A 16,685-nucleotide genomic window follows, 5' to 3' on the forward strand; every position below is an offset into this window, starting at 1 on the left:
AGGCACTAAACGACTCTATGCAGTAGCCCCCAGGAGAGCTGTCTGCCATGCTTTAATGATGTCATTCTTCTTTAAAAGGAGTTTTAAAGGATCTCTGCTTTCATCAAGAACCATCCCCCATGAGGAAGGAAGGTGATGTTGAAGGCTTTAATAATTAGTATGATACTTTGTTAAACTAACAGTCTGTTTCACCTCTTGAACATGCTTAAATCCAGTTTTTCACACCATCACATCTCATCTCTTGTATATCTGCTTTTATACTACTGTATTTATCTGTTTTCTACTTGTTTATGTCTTTTATAGGCAACGTTTTGACCACCGTCACCTGCTGTGTCTTGTTGGCAATGGGAGGCAGTATGGGCCTGGAGCTGTAAGTTCTAGAGGTTTTGATCAATGGGGATCCAAGAGTCACAGGGAAACTAGAGCTTGTTGAGCTTGGGATGCCCAAGAGACAAGCCTTGCCCCTGGAGGCCAGCCTGGTGGGGGCCTGGTACTTGACCTGCTGCCTCAGCAGCAGCTCCATCTCATGAGGAGCTGGCCTGAATGGAGAGTTGAAGACCCCTGGGCACTGAGGAAACAGAAAAAAAGAGAGAGAGGGTAAAAGCGTGAAAACATTAAATTAGGATTTTAAAGTCATTAGATTAAAATGTATTTCTTACTAGTAATTAAATTTTTTTAAATTAATGAATCAAAATCAAATCAAATTTATTTCTATAGCACATTTAAAAGCAATTTAGTTGACCAAAGTGCTTCACAATTAGTTAAGACCATGAGAAAACAATAGAAAAACAAATACAGATAAATGAGATGAGGCAATGACAATGTATAACATGAAAACAAAAAACCCCCATAACAAACGTAAAACAAGCCTGATGGTACTCAAACTGAACTAAAAGCCAACATAAACAGTGCGTTTTAAGATGTGATTTGAAAGACTGAATAGACTCTGAAGTGGCTAAGTTATTCCAGAGTCTAGGTGCTGCGACTGCGTAGGCCCGATCTCCTCTATGCTTCAATCGAGACCTCGGTTGTACTAAGAGCATCTGGCTGGACGATCTCAGTGCTCTTTTGGGGTTACACATGTTGAAGAGTTTGCTTAAATAATTGGGCGCCATACCATTTAAAACTAGTAAGCAAAAGAATCTCAAAATGAATACGATAATCAACAGGGAGCCAGTGTAAATTTCCTAAAACTGGAGTGATATGTTCATACATTCTAGCACCTGTTAAAAGACATGCAGCAGCATTTAATAAGAATGTACTAGACCTAAAAATATGAAATAAAAAAAACAGGCTCTATGGAGTGACATAGACATAAAGCGAAAATGATTTTGGGGCACTGATTTTTAAGCACCTGGCTGTCCACATGGATGCTTCAGTACTAAATAAATATATATATAACTTAATTTAGATTTTGGAGAAAAAAAGAATTCAGTTTATGAAGAGGAACATCAAATCTCAGAATGGGCACCTACTGGGACAGGGACTAAACTAACAATTGTTAGCTACTAAACATCAATTGTGTTAAAATTTTTCATCAGCCTTCTTCCCTATCAATGGTCATGTAATCCATATTAACCTCCCCCAAATATCCCCACTTTAAAAAGGTGTTATCTTAAATGAATACAGAATAGAAGAATGGATAGATGAAAATCCTAAACACACACACAAGTACACATACTTAAAACTGTGCCTCTCCGATTCTGAACTGGGGTACAGATTTGCCACAGACAGCCTTGATGATAATTATTCAAACCACAGTTATTCTTTTGCCTGTGTCTTAATTACCAGACCAAAGCTTTGAGTTGTTCTATATGCTAATAACACTGCTTTCCACTCTAAAAGACTGCAACAAGAAGGAAAGGGAGAGAGAGAAACACATACAGCTTTAACTACATCCTCCCAAACCTCGCTCTTTCTAAAATAACATATTAACAAATTAGTAAAATAGCAAATGTGTCACTATTAGATCATAAGCACTTTTGGTCTAAATATCATCCATTGCGTTATAAGAAAAAATAAAGAAATTCCACTTTATTCACTGCAATTTTTTTGACCCTGGGTTGTAGGTACAGCTTGATAATAGCACAATACGTACCTATTTAAAAAATAGTGGTGTTGATACAAATAACTTGGGGGATTGTGTCAGGAAGGACATCCAATGTGAAAATCTACCAAATCAAAACTCCTTGTGACTAAGGGAGTAGTTGAAAGTAGTTATTATACAACGTCATAGTTTCCCATAGGTTTAGATCCTATATGTAACGGCAGAATATGTGCATGCGCATATATGTAATCATGTATATATGCATACACGTGTGCTTTCTTAGATTAATCTTACACTTTAATGTAACATTTAAAAGGTTGTGTTCTGCAAATATTTTACTTGTCAAGTACACTATGAGAAAAAAATAATGAAGCAATATAATTACATGCACCTCTAGTGAATCTCATCCCAAGCTAGGACTTGGGATGAGGACAACTACACCATCATGGATTTTAGTTGTTAAGAGCAGTACTTGCTCATTCTTCTCATTAGAGACCTCCTCTAGATTGCAGGGGACATTCAAAGCAAAGGAAGTACCACTGTTAGACTGCCAGTTGCAGTTAAAAACAGTGGTGACCGATAAACAGGTCCCAGGCTAGCTGCTAAGCAGTGACTAAAATTTCAAAGTGACAGTGGGGCAACTTTTCACTAATAATCAAAATCAGTAATCAATCATGCATAGGGTCCCTCTTGAGAACAAAAATATCTTGAAGCAGTTGTCAAATATATTTCTACAACCAATAATAAGTTATATTAAATGGTTCTTACTTATAGATAAAAAACTAAATTAGTAAATGTTATGCCTCACCCCAATAGAGTAGTAAACTAATTAAAAGTATGGACTGAGTAGTCTTAAGAATAGTTTATATGATCAACACCAATCAGTATCTTGGAAATTGCTTGAAACTACAGGAGAAATGTTCTGCTTTAGGGATGACAGTACACAAGTCAAATAGGAAGTGACAGAAAGCCAGCAAAATACACAGATACACACAACGCATAAACAAAAGTAAATCTCACCACCCCTAAAGACACACACGAATACACAAACACAACACATAAGCCCAAAAAGTACCAAGTACCAACCTAGCTACGGGAAGAGCAATGATGTTGACCCCAGGAACACAGCATCTCTGTCTCTGTCAGAGGGACTTGGGGCCTTTTGGTAAGCTGGATGTGAGTCTGTGTATTTTGGTGTGTGTGTGTGTGTGTGGGCTGGGGTCTGAGAAGTGAGAAAGGATGAACTGTGTGGGAGAGCCATCTATTCACTGCTGACAAGGTCAGAGCTACGAAGGGAAAGAGTCCCCTGCCATATGCAGGGAAAGAGAGGGAAGTATATAGAGAAAGATGGACAGAGGGCGGAGAAGAGCACATAAACTTTCATTCTTTCTAGCGTGTACTTAAAAATAACGATAACAGAGTTACAGAAACGTAACACAAATTATGTGGATACCCACGAGTTAAAGTATTTTAAGAATCAAGCCTGATGTGTAAAAACTGCGAACTTAACCTCATTCCAGCTTACATCAACTTCATGCAATTGTGTGAAAATTTTGTGTATGTATGCGTCTTCGGTGAACATGGGATGTCTGAGGACAGTAGACAGCAAGACAGGCAATGATGATGCTAGTTGTAAAGACACGAGAGAGAGAGAGAGAGAGAGAGAGAGAGAGAGAGAGAGAGAGAGAGAGAGAGCAAGCAGAATGCTAGTGCTGAATCAACAGTGACCACTGTGCTTTGTCTTCATTATTATCACAGTGAGGAGTCACAAAGATGCGTAGATGCCACACACATATGAACACAAGGATAGCTGTGGCTCGCCCGCTAACTGGTGGTTTGATCCCCAGATTCTCTAGTCTGTTGCTGTATCCTCGGGCATGATACTAAACAACGAGTTATTTCCAATGCATCCACTGGACTAAGAGTGTGTGGCTGCCACGCTAAAAATGCTTAGGCATAGAGAAAAGCATGATGTGTGTGTGTGAATAGTTGAATGATGCATACGGTAAAAAAAAAGTGCTCTGAGCGCTCAAATAGAGTATAAAAGCACTACATAAGTACTAGTCCATTTACCATTTACAAATGTGCACACTTTTGCCATGGGAAGCATCAGACTGAGCACATCAGAACAACCGTGAGGACTCACACTTATGTTTGCACATGCGCAACTGAACTCCACACGGCCCACTTCTGTTGACTAATAGAAAGGAAAAGGTCTGTGGTATTTCTTTGTGTAGCCCGTTTCTGTAGGAATCCACCTCTTTGTAATGTTGAGCTCAATGCCCATGTGTGTGCCTGCATATGTATCTGAGCATGCACATAATTGTGCATAGCTGTATGGGTGAGTGCTACACAAATGTGAAGTCAATCCACAGGGATGCGTTTCTCGTGTCATCTGAAGTGACTTTGCATCCATACATAACCGCAGTTAAGGTCACTTTGGAATTACAAAGTCAATACGTGTTACTGTCACTAGTCCAACAATTTTTTATTCATTATAGTATTTTTATTAAACTGCGCTATTTTCATGTAGCTCTGGTTAACATAAAATTAATATGTACATTTCCCTCTGGTTAAATATTAGTCTAATCATTATAACATTGTTGTAAAATGTGTGCAAAATTGAATGTGTTTGTGTTTCCATAAGCCCACCTGCTTTGTACTAAGGAGATGATGTAACCGATGAGCTTGATAGACTTTGGCAGTGTGCTCTTTCACCATATCCAGACAGTCTCTCTCCCTTTTCTGGAGATCTTCCAGCTGATCAAGCTCCCTCCTGCAGGGAACATAAACGACACACAAAGATTCTTGCACTTCGGATTCATTAGGCTTTACAATAGGTATGCATTAGTTAGACATGTATAATAAATGTAAATCATTTTACATAATAATAATAATAATAATACATTTTATTTATAGGCACCTTTCAGACCCTCAAGGTCACCTTACAATAACACGTGAACAATAGCATAATTTTTTTTTTTTTAAATATAACAGTTAAGACATAATTTCTCCAATTCCTAAGTTGTCAATCATTATAATTCATATAGTAGAAATAACTCATCATATTTATATACTCATGTACAGTATGTTTTGTGAATGACAATGACTAAATGCACATTACTCTGTATTTTGATTACATTTAACTCTATACCACTTGGTTTAACAAGTAAGCCTAATGTTTTTTTAATACTACATTAATGTGTTATATTACACATTTTCTGAGGATTCACCTTACGAAGTACTATATCTTAACACCAAATAAATCAATAACTTGTTAACGGTGTAAACTTCAGACAAGTACATCTGTGCATGTGTTATTATGTATTTGGGAAACAGTTGTTGGTCGTAAAGCTGACAATTCCCTAAAGTGTCCTTCAGATGAAGGAAAAAAAACTACCTAATCACACTGAGGCATACATGGAAAGACAGAGGAGCTCTGGGGCAAAAACAACAGAATGACACTGCATAGAAGAAAAAAAGGCAAAATAAGAGCGTAAGAGGCTATAAGTGGGAGGATGATTGATATATTTCATCATGGCAGCCAGGACAGGTCTTTCTATGACATCTGTTAAGCGAAGCTGGCTAAATGGGATGCATTAAAACCCCATACACACAGCAATTTAATTCCACAACCACACAGCAATGTTGTTACAAAGTGGTGATAACTTAAAAGGGGAATTGGAAACAATTACTAAATACACACATGTCGTCATAATATAAACACACACACACAAAGCAGGAGTAAAACCAATTTAATTCCAAGAGCACAATACCAATAAGAGTTTAACCATAGCTCATCAAGAATCCCGTGTCTGTTTCCCTCCTTTTTTCCTTACTTCTTCTCCGCTGTTTTTTTCCCCCTCTACCCAACTTCTGTTTTCAATTACAATCCTCCATAGAAGAATCAGGGTATTCAAAGTGTGTCAGTAATCTGAGGTTAACACATTCTGTGGCTACTGACATTTAAAAACAAATCACAACAAATTCCCATTGCCTGTGCATTCTCATTCATTCTTCAGCACCAGACTCAATTACAAAATAAATGAAAAATGCTTGCGGGTGTGTAAAGAAGAAGAGTGAATCTAAATATGTGCATTTGTGTAATATTAAATACAGTAATTTAATATAGTGTAGGTGTGTGGGGAGTAAATATTGAGGTTGCTTGGCCTCTATTTGTCCACCTAGCTAACAGGGATATTACTTATTAATGTAACATTTAAAGTCCTGGTTTAGGGACGGTGTTCTCCACGATATGTGCATGTCTGTATATATGTCGTCATTTCTGTTTGCTCAATTCTTAATAGCACCTTAAAAAGCTTGTAGTAATGTTTCAGGGGATCAGGACCTTTGTTCATATGTTCATATTTTCATACATATGTCTCTGGGCTGAAACAGTTTAACTGAGAATGTAGCAGTTTGTGCATTTATCATAAATATGCAAATGTGTATCTGTTTTTATACTAAATGTATGTACACTTTGCTTGTATGTGTATATGTATCTATATATGTGTGTGTTGGGGGGGTGGGGGTGCTCAATGAGTGACCTTTGCTTCCCTACCCCCAGCCCCAGTGTTATTAATTGCTCTGTAGTGGACAAAAGCCAAACAGATTTGTAACGGCTGAAGGCACCTCGATCTGTGTCGACCCAACCAGCCGCCACAACATACAACCCTCGTTAGCCCTGTTCAGCAAGCAGCACATGCCCTCGCGCCTGTGTGTGCGCGTGTGTGTGTCTGTGTTTATAAATGTGTGTGCGACTGACTGAGTAAAATTGAAAAGAAAGAAACACTATGTTTAACTCTGGAACAGCTCTGGAACATGTGCTACGTCTGGTTTATCAGCCTAAACTAATTTCTTGTAAAGAAAAAAAAATTATTGCTAGTTTTAACTAAAATTCTACACATATGTATAGATTTACTATAATACATTAAAAATAAATAAAGTTATAGGTGACAGATTATAGGAAAAATCTGAACAATCTGAACCAGCATAGTAAAGGAAGTATGAGAGAAGGGTCACCACAAAACCAAGTTTTTCTCAGCTATCACATTAAATTTTTAAGAAAACATTAAAGAGCCACTCAAAGGCACTTTCAGCTGCTCCCTTACCCCCCCCCCCCCCCCAAAAAAAAAACCCCAAAACAAAGCAAAAAACAAAAAAAACCAAAAAACAAACAAAACAAACAAAACATAGGTCCCAAAACTTTCAGAAAAACGGTTGGGCAATATATAGAGTAACCTCTGTGTCCGAAGGACAAGGCCAGTTCAGTTTTCTGGATCTAAGGCAACACTGCTTTAAAATAGTGACAATTTTGCTGACACGGTACAGAGCTCAGTAACTCTTCCATAAATTGTGGTCACTGAACATTATTCTTTCAAGCATCCAAAAATTCAAGTAAAAAAATGTAATTTGGAGCTATTTAAAAAAAGAAATGCACATCCTCCAGGCTAAATCAGAGAGACACGCTTGCTTTTGACTGTATGCTTGTTTTCAACATACAGTCAAAGGCCAGCAATACTGATGGTACAGGAGTGCATTAGTGTGCAAAATGAGTAACTTGTATATCTGAAAAGGCATAAGAATGCTGAAATTACATACATAGATTTTGAAGTCAAATATGTTCCCATTTACACTGTCTTTTTTTTAGAGAAGTTCTTGCTTTAGTTTCTTAAAGAAAAGTCACATTATGAAAATTTAAAAAGGCAATAAAGAGAAAACATTTCACTTTTAAAGTCACAGCAATCGATCTCCTTAGTTCCTCAGAGGATTACAGGGCATTTTCAGGCCTTAAACTGATCCCAAGCCACGTCCAACTATGGGGAATTTTTTGTGCATTTATTTTTATAACAACAGAAACAAAAATTGAGCTAATGTATTGATTATTATCAGTTAACAGTTCATGTTAACAGTATGTGATGTAATGTATTATGCATATTAAATATTTTACACACACAAAAAAAGGTAAAAGTCAAAAAGAACACTTTTACCTATAATAAGGAGATAAAAAAGCAGGCAAGTGTTAAATTATTTTACCTTTACAGCTGATACCTAATTACAACAGGATAAATCATTAATTGCTCTATGTGAACCTTGATTTGTCCCCTATAAAACCATCTTTTCATGTTGAAGAAATTAAATAAACTCCCTGGTGCCTCTCTGTCTCTCTCCAGCTGTTTGTGCAAAGCTGCATCTACGCTCTTCTTCGTGCCACACAATTAGCAGTGAGCCGGATAAAAATCACTGCATTAATCCCAGTAACATTAAACTATACTGTACCACTGCTGGAGGTGCAACAAAGGGCTAAACATAATCATGCATGAACAATTTTGAAATGCGATGATGTGCAATTAAATAATAAATAATGTCACAACTTTCATTCCTTAATTGGAGTTGAAACACCAATTATATAAATATATTAATACATATATTTATGATTCATGAATCATGATATTCTGCCATTTAGATTATGTGATAATAAAATAGATATATGACATAAAATAAAAACTGAATAACAATTATTAACATTAGGCACATATAATGCGCTAAGCCTGTCATGTTGTATTCCTGAAGCACTGTGGCTAGAGATTATGTTTAATGGCTGCTGAACCGCTGGACAAGTTAATCAAACATACCTGAAGTACTTTTAAATGACTGAAACCCTTACTGACATTTTCACCCTGGATTTCTAACTTATTTAAATGTCTAATATAATAAAGCCACATTTCTCACTTCTTCCTCAATAATTTAAGCTCTGGTTCAAAACAGGGGATCAAGGAGTAATGGAACATCAGAGAGTGAGGCATTGTGGGACAGCAGGCCACACCTTCGGTCATCCAGGCCAGCACCAGAGCAGCTAATTGGCCAGGTTCTAAATATTTAATGGAGGCTTGACCTGATTGGCTGTTTTAATTGCTCCAATTGAATGATTCAATAGCTGGCAATGAGAGGGTAGTCAGCCAGTCAATTTAGACAGTGGCCAGCTCAATGTATTGAGCCTTGAACACACTCATAACATAGCCTTTCCATTTAAGTGACTGACCGATTGATTAACTAATTCACTAAAGTAGTAAAACTAATGCCACCCAAAGGTGTTTAAGAAAACAATTAACCCCAGCTTTGATAATATTGCTAATCCACATTCAATAAACTGAGAGGAAAAAAACAAATAATTTCAAATATATTACAGACTTTTGTCCACTGTTCACTCTCAAAGTAATTTTCTTAAGAGACAAGTAGCAGTGCATCCACATTAAACTTCAACAGACACACACATAGCGAATATATAAATCCAATCAGACTGAAGAGAGAACTTGTCTGCATCCAAACTGGATCAGAAGGGAAGAGCAGTAAAAGAAAGACTGACGCATAGAAGGGGAGAGTGATCGCAGGGCAGACCCACACTCTCTCCGACATAGCAGCTCTCCTTTCATGAATGTCCTTGAGAGGGACACAAGAGATGGAGGAATGAAGAAGGCTGGAATGAAGGGAGACAGGAAAAAAGTAGACAGACGAAGAGACACAGCACAGCACAAAAGAAAAGAAGAGAAGAAAACACTTGTGCTTTTCAGCCTAGTGACAGTCCATAAATTCTCTCTGAGCCTCCTTTTTTAGCACTCTTTAGGATAAGTTAAAAGATTTCACTATGTTGTTGCAACATCACAGGGAGAATTATTTATCTGATTATGGCAGTAATAATTACCCCGCTGTTTATTGCAGATAGAGGAATAATTCATGCAGTCAACAGGCCGTGCTAGTGGCAGCAACGATGACACCAGCACATTTAGTAAATATGCAAAGCGGACTTGCTCCGCTTTCCTAATTGCCCCCATCGTCCCACAGCATGCCCTTATTAAAGCCCAGGAACTTTAAGTGTCTCCCTGACAAAGTGATAAATTGTTGGGGTATCAAGGAAAACTGTGGCAGAGTGGGGACTGCACTGGGGTCCTGACTTCATTAGGCTATGCAGAAGGAGAGGAAGGATGAATGAGGATGGACACTAAAGCATAGTGAACCTGTGGCAAGGAGAGCAAGAGAGAAAGATATCGAACAAAATAGATTGAGAAAGAGAGAGGCGAGAGGCAGAGATTAAGAAAGGGAGGCGGAGAGAGGGCGGTGGATAAAAGAGGATGGTGTAAGTGGCGTGGATTAGTTGTACCTAATGAAATGATACAGATGGTTTTGAACTGGGGAGCTCTGTCATGAGAAAGAGATTGGAATGGAGAATCAGAATGAAAAAGGACAAAGACAGTGAAGGGAAAATATGCAATACTCCTAAATCATTACCATGCACAGCTGATCAGCCTTCAATAAATGGAGATCATTCATCTGACTTTGAATTTATTAATTTATGCAGTGGTTGGACAGACGGATGGACACACTTGCGGAGGCAGGGAGCATGGTGATGGATTAAAAAGCAGACCTTTGCAGGGTTAGTGATCAGGCAGTGTGCAATCCGAGGGCTTAGCAGCTAACAGAGAAAGGATATTTTAAATAAATGCCGGCACGGCGTTAATTGATCGTGACCCCAGTAGCACTAAATAAACATGTGATTAAGTGAAGTGAAAGTGACCTCGTACCCCAAACCACTGTGGAGGAGGGGCTGCATGTGCATGTGTGTATGTGTGTTTTTGCATAAATGTGTGTATGAGTAAGAGTGTGAATGTACCACGGCTGATAACAAAAGCATAAGACCAGAATCCTAAAATGAAATAGCATCACATAGCTGGTCACTTTATCCTTATAGCTCCTTGTTTCTAAATTTCAATTCCTATGATTTTTGTTAACTGTTGTAAGTTGTGCAAAAGGTGCAAAGAGACAGGAGCCACAGTATATGCATATACTGTTTAGGCAAGGTCCTTGCAAACTAAAAGCTATAGCTTGCATACTTCTGAATTAATCTAATCTAGTCCTATGAAGTGATGTTCAGTTCAGATCAATGGTCTGATTGTTTCCTTATTGTAGCTTTATTACAGTGTGGTTAAAATTTGGCCTGATTATGAATACTTTTTACTATGAATCATTTTTTGTACTTTTGTAATGTCTTAAATTTCATTAAGACATTACAAGCAAAATAATCCCAGTGACTGGTCAGAATACTTAACGTAGTTGACATGTCTTTGTGTGTGCTCATTTTTGTGTTATATTATAGCAGCAACTCTTCCATGATGGACTTTAACAGCCTAGTCACTCCTATTTCTAAAAGGGGCAAAGAGCGTGGAGGAAAGGTAAAACGCTGCTGGGGAAGTGAGGGGGGGAGAGTCGGTGATCCAAGGAGCACTTTAACAAATTTACATTTAATTTTAGCAGGAAGCCTAAAGATATTTTCCTGTAAAATATATTAGCAACATTAAAAATGTGACTATTAGCTAAACGTGATGGTTTTTTTTGTCAAAAATAAAAGATGGTGTATCTCTAGCAGTAAGCCCTGAAGCGCAGGATGTTTTATTAATGCACGAGCTGCAGTTCAAATCAGAGGCTAATTTTTAATTTCTTCACATCGTTCACTTCTCTCTTAGCCTCAAGCGCTTTAGAGGACTTCTCTCTCTCTCTTCTGTCTTTCTCTTCTCTTTGTCTCTCAGTCTCTTTCATATCCTCACTTTTCCTTTCGCGTTACTCCAGTCATGTGTTTTGGTTAAGCATACACAATACACCTTTCAGACAACTGTCTTTACATTAATCAAATCAATTCATTTTGATTGATAGGCTATATAGTAGGCCATAGTCAGTGGGCAAAGATACACCATGTTCTAACAGAACATATTAAGGCTAAGTTTTTTATCCTTTCCAGTTGGCATTCCTTTGTGCAAAAAAGGTACCCCATATTTGCTTCCTTTAATTGAAGATATTGTATTATATCGGTTATAATCTATCTAGAAGAATGCTGACACATGTACTGGCCATGTGAGAAAGACAAAAGCAACACAACTTCAAGTGAGTTTCAGGAAAATAAAACGAAATAAAAAGATAAAAATTAATTCAGGTCTCTTAAGGTCTCATAAATGAAACTATTTTTTCTCACCTGACTAGTTCATTTTTCATGACAAGTCCTTCCATATACTTTTTTCGTGCATAGAAGTTATGGATATACTTCCTCACAAAGAATCCTCTCCATGTCCGCTGGATCTGTGTGGGATTACAGAAGTTTTTATGAAGTTTAAATGTAACATTTAAGTAGGACACTTTTTAAACCATTGTTAATAAACTATACAATCCCTACTTTCAGAGGGACAATCCAGCACGAGAGAGACAGACTGTCAAACTGTCACATAACCATGTATTTAACGGCATCATCCACACTGATTGAGGAGGCTGCAGATTAGCCAGAACACACCCACACACAACAGTTGACCATTTTAAAGCATAGGGGCGGATGTCCTTCAGACTAATTAGGAGATTAAAACAATGGCAGGTAAAAGAATAATCACGGTATGAGAAGAGGGAAGAAGAAAGAAGAGGAGAAGTAAAGGATAGGGAAAAACAACAAAGAGCAAAATGAGAATTAGCATTGATCTGCCAGTCAATAGATAATTTTAAATAAAGTAATTGCCGCCTCCCGAGTTCTTGCTGACCTTTGTTGACTAGTGAAATCGATGCTGTTGAATCTAATACAAATACGAGGTGCGGCATGTAAACACTGGTTTCTATTACGGCCTTAATACATTATCCTCTGTTAGCTACCACACCAAGATAAAGACATCAGGAGGGGAGAGAAAAAGAAATAGAGTTAAAATTGATTTAAAGAAAATGTCACAAGGGGATTCTCAGATGATTGTATGTGTTGGGTGTGCTTTGTGGGTTTCTTTTTTTTCATTTATACAATATATACTTATTTGGCAAAAAAGTACAAATGTCAGGTCATATTGAAACAGCACAAACACTGAAGTCGAGAAAGTACAGAGTATGTGTCAGAAGACGTGGGATCAAGATTTATATTGCAGGTATTAAGTACTATATCTGTATGTCTGGTGTAAATAGTAGAAAAGTTTCAACAGGTGGCATCATAAAAAAGGCCAGATACTGCATGTATTTCCCTTATTGTCCTTTAATTTATTATTTCTAAAGTCTAAAGTCACATGTAATCAATCTGTTTTGAGAATTTTTGTCTTTGGATTTGCCCCATGACTTCTCTTTAGGCGCTGTGGGCAGTACACAGTCCAACACCAAGGGACCAATTTCACATATGAGGCTAAAGCCTTGGTCAAGGGCAGTGGGAGAAAACTGGAGCACCCGGAAAAACCCCAGACAGACACAGAGGATACACTCAGCGCAGAAAAGGCTCACTTGGCCCTTCTGGGGTTTAAACCCAGTACTTTCTCGCATTGGTAACCTCTAAGCACCAGTCATTTTAACACAGTTCTCCATTAAAATTCCTATTGTCTCCTATAGGAAATTGTGGCTATTTTCATAGATAACATAGGTCTCTTATTTCAGTAGCTTCTCTTTTGGACTACATGTCGACATCACCTCTGAACTTTCACCCTGTGACCTAAACAGCTGGGTCAAACATTATTTGTGAATCTATGTCTCTCCTATAATGTGAAATTTATTGTAAAAGCAGGGGGTGAGCTTTATTTGTTTGGGTTCCCATTATGTGTAAAACGTAAAGCCCTCAGTTCCCCAGCTTTTCCACCAATACGAAAATATTATAAACATCTCTTTCCAGCTGGACAGTGAATCTCTCTCTTCAATAAACACTGGCAAATTCTTTTGTTGGTCTATAAAACCCTTTAACGGTTTAGGCATGAAACTATTCACCAAAAGAGAAGGCCTATATGGAATTGTTAAAATATAAGATTTCTAGGCAATATCCTTGTGTAAAAGTGCCAAAGCATCACTCACAGCCACAGAGCTATGATTTATGAGTTGAACAGTAGTAGGTGTTCAGGGATAAAGACAGTATTTCAGGGCCTTGAGCATTTAAGCAAAGTGAAAAAAAAGTTTTTAACGTTATATATAAAATATTTGCTGTGGTTTGACATATAAATATGATAGGTCATTCTGATATAGAAATCTGTCCATTTTTATAGGGTTTTTAATAATAATAAATTATACTGGATTACCAACATGATGCTGTACTTAAAAAGGGAGAAAAATGGCCAACAAAAGATTAAAGAAATTTAGAGATATGATGCTTATGGGCTGCTACTCACAGGGGCTCCCACCACGACACTCCATTTGCTAAAACAAGACAGTGTAGTGATATTTACCCTGACCGCCATCTCCTCGTAGAAATTCATCTTCATGATAAAATATGCCGCCTGTGAACACAAAGGAAACGATGGTGTTACATCTTGTCTCCCAACCCTCTGATCTGTCCACAGCAGGCGTCAAAGATAAAGAGCTCTTTATACATAATACATTGCACAGGCAGCATAGATAGGGCCACTGTAGAGTGGAGGGAGGAGGGAAGGGGGCAGAAAAGGAGAGTGGGAAAGCAAGAGAGACAAGAGGAACGAGAAAAAGTCAGAGAGATGGAGAGAGAGCAGAAGAGAGACAGAGACAAAGAGAGAAAAAAGGAGAGAGAGAGAGTGGTTAGTGGGACTTTCTATCAAGGGGAGGACAGTACTCTCTTAATACACTAACACAGACAAGGGCCAAGAAAATCTATGGTAGTCAAGCAGCGCGCTAATGGAGATGTATGACGGCCAAACGCTCTCCTCTGGATTTCATAATCAATGACAGGACTGCCACAGAACAGACTAACAAAAGGCCAGAGAATATTCAGCAACATACTCAACGAGCCATCGCACTCCAAACATGCCAGGCAACCACTGGGAGCACATTTCAGGAGCAAACTGGAGTGTGGGCCATAAAAGGGATTCATATCTCAACACGTCTTTTTTAATAACGACAAGGAAGAGAGGAAAAAGAGGAAGGAGATGGAAGACAAAGACTTGAAAGGAGGTTGTAAATTCAGCTTGATGTTTTGAGAAGAGGCTTTGTGCACATCACATTATACACGATAAGGTCCGCAAGAGAGAAAAAGACAGAGAGAGATAAAGGAGGTGAAGAGTAGAATCTCTCAGGGCTAATTTCAAAACAGTGCACTGTGGCAATTTTGAGTGATTCAAATTAGCGCTTGTCTGTTTCCAAATGAGACCAAACAGCCTCTTTTTAGCCCATATGTGTGATGTGACACATCCTTCATTGTTTATTTCAACACCCCCCCGCCACCACCACCCTTCCATTTCTTGAACGCCTCCCAAACGGCGGCTGGCAGTTATGCTTTAGCAAACAGTCAATTTACAGGCATGATAAATAGCTTGTTGTGATACGTTTACAAAACTCAATCCAGGGGAAAATTATACGTGAGAGCGCTGGGTATTGGATCCGGTATCAACAATCTGTTCAATTAAGAAGCAGTTGGAGGCAATATGCTGAAAATGGGGCCTTGTTTTACTAAAGCATACACATACACACATAGATACACAACTCTTTTCTTTTTTCTATATGCATCCCAAGAATTGTGAAATAGATGGAATTCCTTATCATAATGCATCATTTTTCCAAAGTGCTAATTTCCTAATGTGTAATGGGTGAATTATATTTCTTAAGGTCAGACGCAGGGACTTTAGGAATATAGCAATTGAATTCTAATGCGTGCTATCATAGCATAATCAATATATCTATAGTCGTTCCAGGCACTGGCTTACCTTCACCATTTGTCTGACACGTGCCCTTGCTGTGAAGCCCCGCCATATCTTCTGTATAATGATTGCCTTCTTGTGCAGATGGCTGTAATAAAATCAAATTGAGGAGAGGATTGGGTGGATGTTTTTTTAGTAGTTAAACTGAAGGAAACCCTGGAAAAAGTTATTCAGAAACACGTAAGGGAAGTAAAAGGCAAATTTCACTGGTCATTAACAAGGTTGTTTAAGCTGAGAAATTAAGCAATTCTGCAACCCTCCCCCAGAAAGCTCAATCCTAACAAAGCATGAAATGGAAAGTTTCCATAGTTATGAATAAGCTAAAAAATACCTTTATCTAGAATTAATTTATTAATTATTCAATTAATTTAACTTCCTAACATAAACTCTTTTTTAGGGAAAACAATAAAAAGAAAGTGATTTTCTGCATACAAATTTAAGGTTGTGAAAAGGCTCAAATGAAAGGTCAGGGAAACATTATGCTTATAAATACAAGCTGTCACAAACACACATGCACACACATATAGACCATTCGTGCTCTCCCAGGCTTTTCGATCATGTCCGATGAGCCTTCCACCTCCTATAGTCAGCGGTACACATTTGTATTCATCTTCAAACATACTCTAAATGCAAGTCCACTGCGATTCTCTGCCTCCAATGAGGCCATCAATTTCCAAAAGGCCATTTATATGCCCAGAAAATCAATGCTTATAGTGGGGCTAGCACAACCCCGGAGTTGCACTTAGGCAGCTAAAACTGTTGCTAATTATCCACTTAACGCATTGATCAATTAACTAAAGTAATCTGAATTAACCTACTGTCTGGAAGTTTGTCTGCTGACCCTGCAGAATGGTGCTAGGGTCACAGTATGGGAACAAGCACAGAGATAGAGACATTTATTTCTCTGTGTGAGAAAAGAGCATAGAGTGCAAGCGACATTTATTCCTCCAGGCCATTTGCAAACTTCTGGAAGTGGGATAATTATGGTA

At 38.1% G+C, this 16,685-nt stretch overlaps 1 protein-coding gene across 3 annotated transcripts in view; it reads right to left on the reverse strand.

The window, feature by feature from the left end:
• Positions 1-16,685, reverse strand: part of spata17 (spermatogenesis associated 17) — a 40,095-nt gene that overhangs the window by 22,425 nt on the left and 985 nt on the right. For all 3 annotated transcript variants that reach the window (XM_085267320.1, XM_085267329.1, XM_085267315.1), the window contains exons 3-7: positions 15,703-15,784; positions 14,257-14,307; positions 12,069-12,172; positions 4,700-4,823; positions 326-568 (exon numbers count right to left, since the gene is read on the reverse strand). In XM_085267320.1, coding sequence (XP_085123446.1) covers positions 326-568; positions 4,700-4,823; positions 12,069-12,172; positions 14,257-14,307; positions 15,703-15,784 — 604 coding nt within the window. The remainder of the gene's footprint in view (positions 1-325; positions 569-4,699; positions 4,824-12,068; positions 12,173-14,256; positions 14,308-15,702; positions 15,785-16,685) is intronic.

Source organism: Mchenga conophoros, linkage group LG1, assembly GCF_057382185.1.
Source record: "Mchenga conophoros isolate Kocher_MC1m ecotype Shallow Benthic linkage group LG1, M_conophoros_male_GT1.1, whole genome shotgun sequence".
Classification (NCBI taxonomy): Eukaryota; Metazoa; Chordata; class Actinopteri; order Cichliformes; family Cichlidae; genus Mchenga; species Mchenga conophoros.